This window comes from Haliotis rufescens, unplaced genomic scaffold (genome assembly GCF_023055435.1).
Source record: "Haliotis rufescens isolate VD_foot unplaced genomic scaffold, xgHalRufe1.0.p SCAF_29, whole genome shotgun sequence".
NCBI lineage: Eukaryota > Metazoa > Mollusca > Gastropoda > Lepetellida > Haliotidae > Haliotis > Haliotis rufescens.
In genome coordinates, this window is record NW_025963990.1 from 1070010 (window position 1) to 1085020 (window position 15011).

The 15011-nt window shown below is 42.7% G+C and overlaps 1 protein-coding gene across 1 annotated transcript; it reads right to left on the minus strand.

The window, feature by feature from the left end:
- Window positions 1-568: 568 nt before the first annotated feature.
- On the minus strand, window positions 569-12355 carry LOC124137702. The gene is made up of 8 exons (XM_048402717.1): window positions 12223-12355; window positions 8891-9009; window positions 7138-7477; window positions 5250-5419; window positions 4321-4481; window positions 3388-3440; window positions 1926-2015; window positions 569-1225 (listed from the first exon to the last, which is right to left on the minus strand). Exons 1-8 carry the CDS (start codon window positions 12230-12232, stop codon window positions 684-686), a joined length of 1485 nt encoding a protein of 494 aa, XP_048258674.1. The 5' UTR covers window positions 12233-12355; the 3' UTR covers window positions 569-683.
- Between the last annotated feature and the right edge of the window lie 2656 nt (window positions 12356-15011).

Sequence of the window (15011 nt, forward strand, 5' to 3'; positions counted from 1 at the left end):
AAATAACTGCTTGAGACGCCCAACGCTAACACCGTATTCGTGCGTGCGTGATTCCCGTGCAACCTTACGAGTTGAGTTGATTGGTTCAACTGTGTCATATGGCCCTGTGACGCAGGGGTAGCATCATGCAGATGGCTGTTACAATGAATGCTCGTTCCACCCGTGACGAACAGGTCTGGTTGTTGATGAAATATAGTGATAGCTAGATAGACATATTTTTTATTCATGCACCGATTGTCTTTAAATGTAATATCCAGTTATGTATGACTGTTTAATGATCTCATACCAACTTTGACTGGAGTAAGTCCAATAGTTTTTCAGATATTGTAGTAAACGTCGGTACCTTAAATTACCTTCCAGACTATACCTCACACTTAAAACAAGACGCACGGGCATGGGCGAATACAGCTTTTTTGAAAGGGGGGGGGGGGGGGGGGGGTGCACAATTAAGATCTATTGATTGTCTTTGGTGGTAATTTATACAGAAATAAGATTTTTTTCGAAATAAAAAGTGTGTGTGTGGGGTGCGCGCACCCCCCTCTGTATCCGCCCATGCACGGGTGCCGTTGTACAAAGCGATCTTAGCGCTAAGGTGATCGTAACTCCCATACCTAACATAGACTTACGACAGTCGTGGCGCTGAGCTTGTTTTGTACAACCGCTACCTGGCATCCAATGACACTCTAAATTACTTTTACACGAGTCTGATGTCTTTCACTGAGATCCAGCAACACTTGTGTTAGTTCGTGATCAGTCTGGTTCCTGCTGATGGCGTCAATTCTGCTTCCCGGCTCACGTTTGGGTGACGACAGAATGGTTGATGTGCGGTCTTCATCCACTGAATCTATTTCCCTCACACGTGTCTGATGCTCGGCGATCACCGTGACACATGCACCGTCTGTTGTATGAGAATATCCGTCTGCCTCGTACCTGTCCGGTGTTACCACCAACGGTGTTTGATAACCTGCGGCAATGGCAGCCTCGTTCTCACCTGCCGAACTAGCGCCATCTTCTTTAACAGATTCATGACTATTGTTTATTGTTTCATATTCTTTAATTACACCGTCAATAAGATTTGTGTTGTTCGATTTTGTCAGGGCCTCCACGATGTTGCCAATAGTAACGTCGTTGAAGCATGCTTTGTACCAAATCAATAGAATATCATAAATCTTCTGATCAGATCTTCTCTCTGTGTTTCTATCCATTTCTACGTCAGCTTCGAATTCTGCATGGGAAAAACATTTTAACGTAAAGAATAAAGATAGTCATATGTGTAAAGTACTTGAAATACTTGAAGTATTGTCGCAGTATGAGAAATATTACGTGGTATGAAAAGAATGATTATATTAAACTATTGTGATGCTTCCTTGTTTTTACACTACTGAAGTAAATCCCCTCAAAGTGCTGAGAATGCACTTTATGCAGTGAACAATACACCGGTTTCAAATATCGCCAGTTAAAACTATCATATTACATGCTTACAAATTATGTAGAGCAGAAATATCGCACTGTTCACATCGTTTGTATTATAAAAAAATAATAAAAAAATAAATAAATATATATTAAAATAAATAAAAGAAAGAATAGAGAAATAAAAAATGAAATAAAAATAATAAAAAGATAAAATAATAAAAAGATAAATAATAATAATAATAATAAAATAAAAAAAAAGAAAAAAAAAAGAAAAAAAGAAAAAGAAAAAAAGGACCATATCATATGGGGAGGGGAAAAGATTTAATTTTGGAAGATGATACTGCAAAAAAAACCCAACTAATTGTGCCTCCATTGTTACAGAGCAAAGTGTTCACTGGATAGGAAGGTAATGTATGTTTTACAGCAGTAACCCTGGCCACCAGATCGAGGCCAAATGAAGAGGGATGGTTACAGACAGTCACAAATAGTCAAGTCGGGATTTTCCAACATACCTCGATTTCCGTGTGGAAGGCAGCGAAGAAAGTCTTCCCAGTTCCGGAGTTTATTTTTCATGTAAAAAAATATATCCATCGCCCATATTTCTATAATAAAACAATAACATAGAATTATATTTCTTAAATATTTGGAGGATACTCCACCCACCCTGACTCCCTATTGATGATTTGATGGTGAAACTGAGTGAGTTTGTTAATTGTGTTACATCATGCGAGCACTCTCATTGAAATCAGATCTTAGTTCTCGCTACCGCTTAACAAGGACCTGGGAATATCCCATTACGGGTCACGTCAGAACGACCTTTCACGAACTGTGACCGACCAATGGAATGACAGACAAGAAGTGAACATTAGCTAATCAGAAAGCAGCTTTCATGAGCTTCATGGCTCTAGTTTCAAACAAGCGACCTCTATTTCAGACTACGCTTGAAATGTATTTTGACAAAGTTCTCGATTAAAATGTTGAAAATTGAACAAAGGAACATTCAGGAATGTCTATATATGGTCGAGATTGTATGGCAGTGCTTCCCGCGTGCAATGCAACGTCTTTTCCGTTCAAATGTTTATCCCATTGAAGCGAGAGATAGACGATGATTTTGACGGAATCAGCCGTGCTGGCCGTATCTGTCGTTCGGAACACCCCGTGTTAACCTTTTGGAGGTTGTGTGATAAGGAAACACCTTTCGACTGTCACTTTCCTGATCTGGTAAGCGACTCTCTGATTGGTCGGACGAAAGGTCGTTTTGACATGACTTGTAATAGAATGTCCTTTTGATCTTTGTTTAGCAGTCGCGAGAACTAAGATCTGATTTTAATGAGATTGCCGGGCGTGTAGATACCGGAAACCACTGATATGCTTGGGCCTTATTGAGTGAGTGAGTATGGTTTTACGCCGCTTTTAGCAATATTCCAGCAATATCACGGCGGGGGACACCACAAATGGGCTTCACACATTGTACCCATGTCGGAAATCGAACCCGGGTCTTCGGTGTGACGAGGGAACGCTTTTAACCACTAGGCTACCCGACCGCCCCTTGGGCCTTATTGACAGACCTGTAGGGAGTCCGCGTGAGAATATAGGTCCCCAACAACCTGTGCTCTTCGTAAGAGGCGACTAAATTTATCGAGTGGTCAGAATCGATGACTTGGTCGATGCATGTCATCGTATCCCAAATGCCTGTATCGATGCTTATGATGTCAACCACCGGATTTTCTGGTCCAGTTTCCACTATTTAGATCCCGCTGGAATATTTCACTCACTCACTCACTCACTCACTCGATGAATCATTAGATCGATGATCATGAAGTCAATCACCAGACTCGATTATTCACAGACCGCCGTCACATAACTGGAATATTGCTGAGTGCGGCGTTAAACAACAAACAAACAAACAAACAAACAAACAAACAAACTACACAGTCAGAGACCACAGGGCATCCTGATTCTGAAGCAACATACCGGCGCTGATGTCCGGGAGATCCAAAAGTTTCTTTCGTTCATGTGACTGGCTCCTGCTCAATAGATGATGATTTTCATGATTATGTTTTAATTAATCAATATTAAAATAGGGATCGAATGTGAACTTATTATGGGTGAATAAGTGTGGTTTTACGCCGCTTTTAGCAATATTCCAGCAATATCACGGCGGGGGACACCAGAAATGGGCTCCACACATTGTACCCATGTCGGGAATCGAACCCGGGTCTTCTGCGTGACGAGCGAACGCTTTAACCACTAGGCTACCCGACTGCCCCTACAATGTCTTAGCTGACAGTGTGAAACTGGCACCATGGCGCTATTGAACACAGATCGATCTATCCGAGACCTCATTACTTTTCAGATCGCTCTGTAGTGCGACAGGGAAGCCTAGTGGTAAAGTGTTCTCTCGACACGCCGGGGACCAGGGTTCGACTCTGCACATGGGTTGAGTATGTAAATCTCAGTTTTTATGTCATCAGCTGTGCTATGGCTTGAATACTTGTTTTGGCAAAACTCACACCCAAATTTGTAGTCACTCACTCTCTTTAATTTCTGACAACATTTTCGCTTCATTTTCTCTCTTCCCGATCACCATAACAATCAGTCACCCACGTATAGAACTGAGTGAGTGAGTGAGTTTGGTTTCACGCCGCTTTTAGCAATATTCCAGCAATATCACGGCGTGGGACACCAGAAATGAGCTTCACACATTGTACCCATGTCGGGAATCGAACCCGGGTCTTCTGCGTGACGAGCGAACGCTTTAACCACAATGGGCTACCCGACCGAACTGAAGACGGAAGATTAGAAATACGTCCAATTATCAATACACACCTGCACAAAAAGGATTATATAATTATCTAATGTGTGCACAAGGGATATATATTTCAGGTTTAAGGATCTCCTACGCACCGTTCTCTTGTCCTCGTCTTGTGGCAGTAGTAACAGCACAAAGCAGTTACCGACACAGCAACGACCACAAGACCCACCACTGCCGACACTGCGATCACGACATTCGGGACACCAGTAGAGGGCGCTGTTGGTGTCACTGAAGTGTACAAGATATTTGTCATCTGTTGGAACAGAGTTGGTCTGCATACATGAGTCACGGCAACCTCTGACGATATCGAGCAGACAAACCAGTGATCAACAGTTAGTTGGTTGGTTTGTTGTTTAACGCCACACTCAGCAATATTCCAGCTATATGACGGCGGTCTGTAAATAATCGAGTCTGGACCAGACAATCCAGTGATTAATATGATGAGCATCGTTCCACGCAATTGGGATCGATCACATGCATCAACCAAGTCAGCGAGACTGACCACCCGATCCCGTTAGTCGTCTTTTACGACAAGCATAGTCACCCTTTACGGCAAGCATGGGTTGCTGAAGACCTATTCTACCCCGGAATCTTCACGGGTCGATCAACAGTTAGATATATTGTGGTCGGATTAGATGACTAGACCTATCCCGAACTCCGAGGCCTACGTCCACAAGCAAATCTCCGTCGGAACTCGAACTCGATCGTCTTCTCTCGAAATGATGTTGCGTTGTGACACCCGTTTGTTTGTTGTTTAACGCCGCACTCAGCAATATTCCAGCTGTATGACGGCGGTCTGTAAATAATCGAGCCTGGACCAGACAATCCAGTGATTGATATCATGAGCATTGAGCATCGATCCACGCAATTTGGATACGATGAAAAGCATCAACCAAGTCAGCGAGCCTGACCACCCGATCCCGTTAGTCGCCTCATACGACAAAGCATAGTCGCCTTTTACGGCAAGCATGGGTTGCGGAAGGGCTATCCTTCTATCTTCACGGGTCACATGCTCACCTACTACATGTACATCGTGTTCGCCACAGACAGTATCGTTGGTCTTGGTGCATATATTTAGCACAGCTTGGTTGTAACCACCGCAAACAGAGCACATGTTGCAACGGTCAGCGCTGGCGTTGTAGAAATGACCAGACGGACACCATTCACACTTCACATCCCGCTGAGGATCACCTGTCAAGTTGATGACAGAATATCAAAGCATTCCAATTTTCACCAACACCATTAACGCAAAAGAAAATAGAAGTAATAGACTTCAATGTGATGACGGACTTAAGATAAGAGGATCCTGGCACAGTAAAAGGAGACAACGCTGCACTACGAATTGGACACTCATGTTCCTTCTAATGATGAAGTACTCGTTCTATAAACACGCATGAAAGTTATCGCCACGGTCGTGGATATATTCGAACCAAAGTATTGGCTTCGTGGAGGGATATTATGTGGGTGTTTGTTTATTAATTTGTAGAATATTGCTAAAAGCGGCGTAAAAACATACTCACTCACTCATTAATTTGTACAACAGTCCGTTGATAATGTTTCTGTTCTTGGTGTCTCTCGTTGGAATTTATTTGTTTCATCAATTCGTTAAAGATTTCTACTGATGTCAGTTTGCGCATTCCGTTTTACCAGTTGACGTCCTTGTATCGAATACTGAGGACATAGTGAACCGGGTTTAACGCTACTTTGAACAGTATTTCAGTTATAAGTGTCAGGCTGATGTGGAGTGGAATGGGAGCCTAACTTGGTACAGCACACCGACACTTACCACTTTGGTGACACCAGCGAACACTGATATGGTGCTGACAATCCTAGAAACAATCAGTGCGAGCCGGGATTCGAAACCACCATTATAGGCCCTAAGGGACACAACTCTGCACAGACCAAGGACCATAATCGGACCACTTTGTTCAGGGCCCTGTTCCACAAAGCGATCTTAGCGCTGCGATTGTCTTAAGCCTATGTTAAAGAATGAGAGTTACGATCGTTTTAGCGCTAAGATCGCTTTGTGGAACGGGGCCTTGAAGGTGTAGCTTAGTGATTAAAGCCTTTGCTCGTCACGCCGAAGTCCCGGGTTCGATCCCCCACCTGAGTTCACAGCATAAAGCCTATAGTACGAGTCCCAGCCACCATTGCTTCATCTTCCCTAGGCAAGTGCGTCCGCGAGCCTCATTGTCAAAGTCTTGTTTCCACCCTTGCCACATCAAGCCAACTTTCCTGTGCTAAAAATATGATTGGACTATCGCACATATCCATAGCTCGATCAGAGAACGTTTCACAAAACCAACATCCACGACTGGAACACCTTCGTATGAAAGTGATTTACCGCTGTCTCTGTTGACACGAATATGTCTTTTTCATCTTTGAAACCCCCCAGCGATTGACTATGTTTTTGTGTCAGGGATGAAATCGCAAATGTTTTCGTTATCTGATAGACTAGGTCGTCGCCTATGGTAGTCGCCATCTATAAGCTATACGAAATAAGAACAGTAATCTGATTGGATATATGGATTGGAGGAAAGCCCGAAGTGATGCAGGTCTCAGAACGTTTACCACTTCGTAGAAACCCACGAGCACGGGTATGGTGCTGACAAACCTAGAAACATAATCGGGGCGAACCGGGATTCAAACCCACAATCATAGGTTTCTGGCATGCCCAAGGGACGCAACTTTGCACAGCGAATCGCGGCGCCTTAAACGACTGGGCCACCCGTGTCCCCTGATGTGGCAAGGGTGGAAACTAGGCTAGTGGACACGCTTGCCTCGGGAAGATGTCATTGCTTGTAAAATGCTAAAAGAGGCGTAAATTCATACCCCCTCCTCGCGATGCGATTCGAACCCACGACAGACTTACACCACTGTGCCACCCCAGAGAAGCAAGACACGCTTACCCTTCACTACAATCACCTGTCCTTGCGGACACACGGTATGCCGGACACACGCCATGACCCCTTGACCATGGTGGGCGTTGTAGTAGCCGTCCCGACACTGACAGCGGAGGTTGTGTTCAGGTGAGCACTCGTCGACAACGATGGCGTTGTGGTCTTGGCAGGCGTTGTCGCACTGCCCGCATTTCTCCAGCTGCGTGACGGCCTGGGATTGAAAGGTGCCGGGTTCACACGTCGTGCAGTTGGAACGAGCGAAGGACTTGGTGCAGTGGCGGGACACACGAGTTCCACGTGGACACTTAAAACACGTGACTTTATTGCGATCATACGTTGTTGAGTCTGTCTGTAATTAGAAAAGGGATGTGTCAGAGTGAGTTGGCTTTGTTTAACGCCGCTTTGATTTGCTTGTTTGTTGTTTAACGCCGAACTCAGCAATATGCTATATGACAGCGGGCTGTAAATAATCGAGTCTGGGTAAGACAGTCCAGTGATAGACACCCTGAACATCGATCTACGCATTTGGGATACGATGACATACATCAACCAAGTCAGCAAGCCTGACCACCCGATCCCGTTAGTCGCCTTTCACAGCAGGCATGAGTAGCTGAAGACCAGTTATAACCCGGATCTTCACGGGCTAACGCCGCTTTGAACAGTATGTCAATTATATGACGGCGCGGCTGCTTTATGTGGTTGAAAAGCCTGAGGTGATGCAGATTTGAATGTTTACAACTTCGGTGAAACCCACGAGCACGGGTACGGCGCCGACAAACCAGAGCGAATCTAGCAATCATCGGCTTCGACGTCGAGACTGGGCCACCCGTGTCACAGGGCAAAATTCAAAACTTGACAGAGGCTTTAGATTTGTTTGTTTGTTGTTTAACGCCGCACTCAGCAATATCCCAGCTTTATGACAGCGGGCTGTAAATAATCGAGTCTGGGTCAGACGGTCCAGTGATTGACACCACGAACATCGATCTACGCATTTGGGATACGATGGCATACATCAACCAAGTCAGCAAGCCTGACCACCCGATCCCGTTAGTCGCCTTTCACAGCAGGCATGAGTAGCTGAAGACCAGTTATAACCCGGATCTTCACGGGTTAACGCCGCTTTGAACAGTATGTCAATTATATGACGGCGCATCAGCTTCATGTGGTTGGAATCAGATTTGAATTTTACAACTTCGGTGAAACCCACGAGCCCGGGTACGGCGCTGACAAACCAGAGCGAATCTAGCAATCATTGGTTTCTGGCATGACTAAGGGACGCAACTCTGAACAGCAGCGGCTTCGACGTCGAGACTGGGCCACCCGTGTCACAGGGCAAAATTCAAAACTTGACAGAGGCTTTAGATTTGTTTGTTTGTTGTTTAAGGCCGCAATCAGCAATATTCCAGCTATATGACGGCGGTCTGTAAATAATCGAGTCTGGACCACACAATCCAGTGATTGACGTCATAAGCATCGATCAACGCAATTGGGATACGATGACATGCACCAACCAAGTCAGCGAGCCTGACCACCCGATCCTGTTAGTCGCCTCTTACGACAAGCATAGTCGCCTTTTATGGCTTTAGAATGATGGTAACTACATAGGCACAGTGGTTTAAAGCCGCTTTTGGATCTCATTATAACAATAACTGTGTCGTTAATAGCCTTATATGCAAACCTTCATCTGTGAAGTTCTTCATTTATTCTTCGCGAGCCTTTTATTGATAGGATTTCTTTCTGTTTCTAGAATTCGAAAGCTCACCGGTTTGGAATCTGTCAATGTGAAGGTCAGTAGAATGACAAGGCGCAAGCTCATGCTGTCCTCCAGTACACGGCGTGAGGCGGGAGAGCGATCACATGACGTTATCCTTCCGCCAGGCGCTGTCGAAAACATGAAAATTAGTCCACGATCGCATAACATGTGGTTAAAATGAGCTAACTAAAGGTTAGAGGTTACAGACGCATAAATATAATAGAAGAAAAACTAAATTACATTAAAGGGACTTGAATTCGTTTATGGCTTGATATGTATAGCGTTCTACACTCTCGGCCAAAGAAAGTATACCCTATTTTTTTACGGTGGCTACAAATGAAACAAACAAGGTATGGTTATTCGATGGTGAAATGTTTCATCCGGGTATTATTGTTTTGTTTTGGACCATAAGTTTGCAGGCGAATGTTTCCAGCCTGGTAACGTCTTGGCCAAATCAGATTTTCAAGTGAACACTTTGTTTTGCCCGGTAGTATAGACAAATCACTTAAAGACTTCAGACAGCATATTTCAGGGTTAAAAGCATAGAACTCTTTAAGGATGTGTTTGCCTCTGAGTTTTAAAAACATAAAATTGCGTTTGACATGCTTGATGTCCTGAGTGAGTGAGTGAGTTGGGTTTAACGCCGCTTTTAACAGTATTCCAGTTACATCGCGGCGTGTCAGCTTAATGTGGGAGGAAAGCTCGAAGTAATGCAGGTCTTAGACGTTTACCACTTCAGTGAAACCCACGAGCACGGGTATGGTGCTGACAAACCTAGAAACATCATCGGGGCGAACCGGGATTCGAACTCACAATCATAGGTTTCTGGCGTGCCCAAGGGACGCAACTCTGCACAGCGAATCGCGGCGCCTTAGACGACTGGGCCACCCGTGCCGTGTTAAGAACACACCAAGTTGTATGTCTTGAAGCAGTGATCGAAACGAAACAACCACTTACAAACGGCTCAGTGTCACCACCCCCACCCAATCAACCTCCCCCCCCCCACAAAGCCCACTAACACCTCAAATAAAATGTGATGGCCAGATACTTAGACATTTGACGAACACATGGTACTACACCTCATGTGACCAAGGAGACGCTCTATTATAGTCAGGTTTACGAGTGAGACTTATTGAACCTAAAAGCCACAATTAAATAAAATAAAATAAGAATAGTTTAAAGTTTATTTGGAAGATTCTTTGATTTAACACAAGTTATAACTACCAGAATCAAACAAAAATTAAACGTAATACCCCCAAAAATAACTTAACAATTAAAAAAAATTATTGATCAAATGCATTCAAAGTTATAACATGTATTTAGAGAACAAAGCCTTCCCATAACTAGCATTACACAGTACACAGTACACAGTACACAGTACACACGCCAAACATCCTGCACTTTAAACAGTGTGTCATCTAAGTTTTAATTATATACCCACCGAGCAAAACAAGTTGATGATAAAAACAGTTGTAAAGTATTGAACCAAACATCATATCACCATTACATCGATTATTTACAGACCGCCGTCATATAGCCGGAATATTGCTGAGTGCAGCGTTAAACAACAAACAAACAACAACAAACAAACAAAACATCAACAAATGTGGTCTCATCTTGAAACACGTTCGTCGTATGTAGGATGCTCAGGCGATGGCGTAGATAATTTAACGATGTTATCCAAGAGAGGATAGGAAATTGATGTTGCAGATAAAAGAGAGATTTGACTAAACAATTACAAACGTCATCGAAACGTTCCCGGCTGAAAACAGTCGCCGAAACACTGCCAAAGGTTAAGCTCCAAGACACAACTATGATACCGTATCATATCACTATCGAATAACCATTTCTTGTGTATTTCATTTTTAGTCACAATCAAACACTGGCGTATACTTTCCTCCGCCGGCAGTTTATGTGTAGCATAGTTAAATAACTTATTCACGTGTATTCACATTAATGATATGGGTACTCTGCTAGAAAAAAATATGTTTCTTAATTATGTGAAAAAAAAGATAACCCTTATTATGTCATATTTAAAACCCCTATTATGGCAATTTAGATTAGATTAACATTCAACAGTATTGTTACATCACTTCTGTTCCAGATAAATTACTGCACTGTACTCAATAAAATTAGTTGCTGATGGATATATTTTTCTGTAGTGGGTAGTTATCATTAACGTCCGGAGTCATGGCACTTGCAGGTGTATGGTGCAGAAGGATCAAGAATCATAAGGATCACGGATTCGAACACACGATCAGCGGATCCTTCCATGACTAGTGTATGAGTGAGTGAGTGAGTATTGTTTTTACGCCGCTTTTAGCAATATTACAGCAATATATTACTGCGGGGGACACCAGAAATGGGCTTCACACATTGTACCCTTGTCGGGAATCAAACCCGGGTCTTCGGCGTGACGAGCGAACGCTTTAACCACTAGGCTACCCGACTAGTGTATGAAGCCTGCACAGCGAAATGCGTCGCCTTAGAATACGTATATAATGTCGTATGTCCTATCGAATGTAAACATGTATTTACTTAATTTAACGTATTAGTTAAAAACTAATGAACGCTTCACATAAAGAGGACAGATGAAAGGGGACTACACAGACACACCTGATAAATGACCACACACACACACACACACACACACACACACACACACACACACACACACACACACACACACACACACACACACACACACACACACACACACTCACTCGCACAAACACATACATGCATCATACACCCCCCCCCCCCCCCCCACACACACACACATTCACTCACTCGCACAATATATATATATATAACAAACACACACTCACATATAAACACGCACACATGCACACACACACACATACATGTATACACACATACAAACACACACACGCGCGCACACACGCACACATACATGCATAAATACACACCGATATAAAAATCATAAATAAATACATACATACAAATATATACGAACCGTAAACAAATTATGAACTAATAACAGACAAAATGGAATTACACAGGCATACCCGTTTAAAACCCATGAATGAATAAATACGTACATAAACCACATAAATAAATACATACACATGTAAACAGTATGTAAAGATAACAGAATGAAGGAACGAATGAAAGAACGAACGAATGAATGAAAAGTAAAAAATATTTTAGAAATATTAACAAAACGAAAAGTTTAAATATCTGAATTTAAACCTTTAATTTGTGTAGTATACGAACATCAATTTAATAGACAAGCAATAATCATACTTGTTGATAAATCTACACGTATAAACAGAAGCGAAATAATGAGTACAACACACACGTGACAATATCTCTCTTACCTGTCATCATTTAGCAGAATTAAACACTCAGATGTCTGTGAACTCAAAACCTAAATCTCATTTCTCATTTGAAAACATTCCATATACAATCGCTCTGTCTAAGTGTTTATTACTTTAAAGTGTGACGCATGTTTATATAAGTTATGTAGATACAACGTGAACTACCGTGTACTTATAATGCCAATGTCAGAGTTATTTCCGTCGCTCGTAATCAACCAATATATCCCTGCGTTTCTGATAACTACCCTTAGTGATCTCACACTCACGTCGTCTCACAGTGTCGTGTCACGTGGGTACAATGCCACGCGCGAGGATCTGCCGTCTCCACTCCATTCGTGAGCAACTCGTGTTATTCCGGGACAAGCCGAATAGCGACTCGTGCCCCTCTCGTGGCCATTTTTGCGACCGGGTTCCGTCTTAGCGCAAACAGGCATACCTAAAACAATTGTCAACTCGTTGCATAATGGTTTACAAATATTTCCCCATATATTACATATATTTCAGATGCAATTTAAAGCACATCGGGACATGCGGAATTATACAGTATGATTGAACACATTTAACTGTGTCTTGGGTATATTTTTAGATGCAAGACATATGTAAAATCAAAAATTGTTTCTGAGGGATTCTTTGACGAAGAACTTGAAATCATACGCGCATTCTGATTGGTTTGTCGTATTTGCGCACATAACATTCATCGATAGGGGACGAGTCTTCTTGCAGGTTACGGAAAGGGGCGAGTGGTGACGAATGGTCTCCATTCCTAGATTATTGCTTAAACAACGTAAAACTCTGATTAATCAATGTTTCATCCTGGAAACAATACTTTCATTGAATACTGAAACTAATAATACAGACCTTTTCAAGATACACATTCTCCTTAATGTGGTGCTTTAGGTATGGTGTTTGAATTATTTGTACAGTATGGATAATTTGCGCTTGATGAACACTTTTTCAACTGGTGTTTAAAAAGGTAATTGTATTATTATGAAGATTCGAATCTTGTAAATCAGTACGTGCTTGTATTCATATTTGTACCTATCAATGTCTGTTCTCAAATAAGGGCGGTCCGGTAGCCTAGTGGTTAAAGCGTTCGCTCGTCACGCCGAAGATCCGGGTTCGATTCCCGGCATGGGTACAATGTGTGAAGCCCATTTCTGGTAACCCCCGTCGTGATATTGGTGGAATATTGCTAAAAGCGGCGTAAAACCATACTCACTCACTCACCCACTATTCTCAAATATTCTTAAAATCACCAATGGTGATGGGCAAGGGGTTCTTCTACTACCGGGCGCATTAACGATGAAAGTAGAAATACCGAGGCGAAAAATATAAAAGATAAAAAATACATTAAGGATAAAAAATAAATGATCACTCAGGACACAGATTTTAATTCGACGAGGCATGATTTTTCAGCGCCTTAAAAAAGAAGTGTTATTGAATATTATATTATTGCGCATGTAAGGTGTGTTTGTTCTGAGGAACCGATTGTCATATACAGACAAAAATACACGTACGGTCAGCGGTTTGAAATAGAAGAATGTCAACTGTTTGATTGGCATTTTTAGAAGTTGGTAAGCAACGGTAAAGACAAGATATTCATAGAATATCTGATAGATTTTATTTAAAGACTCAACGTAGAAATGACAAATACCTTGCGTCATACTTTCATATAATCCGTATCTCCATGCTGAGACGATCATGGCTATATATACCGCTGAGTAATAAACGAGTGCAATATCATTTACGACTACATACGCAGTTGAAGAATATCAATGTATATCTATTTTGCCACGTCACAAGCTTATGTATTGATAAAGTTAAGTAATTTTACATTATATTTATAATTTTCAAATAATGTCATATCTAATCGCATCAACTCCCTTTCGTAACGGGAGCAAACGGAAATCTATTTACGGAAAGTGACGAAGGCGAACCTACCAATCATGGAGCTGACGCCGAGGCAACTAACACTGACTGCTGTCGATCAGATTGTGCGTGTCATTGTGTGTTTATCTGTGGGTAAACACGTACTCGCTTTGTTCCATGTGGTCTGTGTGTGTCATACATATTACTGTCTGTGTCAGAACATAGGGATAAATACATGGGCGTGTGGCAGTCCAGTAGTTAACATGACCGCTCGTCACGCCCAGTACCGCGTTCGACTCCCCACATGGCTATAATACGATTCTTGGACCCGTTCCACAAAGCGATCTTAGCGCTACGACTGTCGTAAGCTAGTGTTAACGAATAGGAGTTACGACCGAGTTAGCGCTAAGATCGCTTTGTGGAACGGGGCCCTGTAACGTAAAAGGTGACTATGCTTGTCGTAAGAGGCGACTAACATGATCGGGCGGTCAGGCTCGCTGATGTGGTTGATACATGTCAAAGCACAAACTGTATATCTCCAAAGTATATAATATACGCAAAGTACATGACGCCATTCCCCCGTGAAGGTCCTTTTTAGATTAGGGGGCACGGTGGCCCAGTCGTCTAAGGCGCTGCGGTTCGCTGTGCAGAGTTGTATCCCTTGGGCACGCCAGAAACCTATGATTGTGTTATGATGTTCGAATCCCGGTTCGGCCCGATTATTTTTCTAGGTTTGTCAGCACCATGCCCATGCTCGTTGGTTTCACCGAAGTGGTAAACGTCTGAGACCTGCATCACTTTGGGCTTTCCTCCCACATTAAGCTGACACGCCGTGATATAACTGGAATACTGTTAAAAACGGCGTTAAACCCAACTCACTCACTCACTCATCGATTGACGATTCATTACTACTTGTTACA

What these genes read in the sequence shown, in the direction of transcription:
- LOC124137702 (XM_048402717.1), bottom strand. An exon ending in TCTCCCGGACATCAGCGCCG is followed by an intron (nt 2,016 to 3,387) that starts GTATGTTGCTTC and finishes GTTTTATTATAG; the next exon opens with AAATATGGGCGATGGATATA. An exon ending in CCTTCCACACGGAAATCGAG is followed by an intron (nt 1,226 to 1,925) that starts GTATGTTGGAAA and finishes TTTCCCATGCAG; the next exon opens with AATTCGAAGCTGACGTAGAA.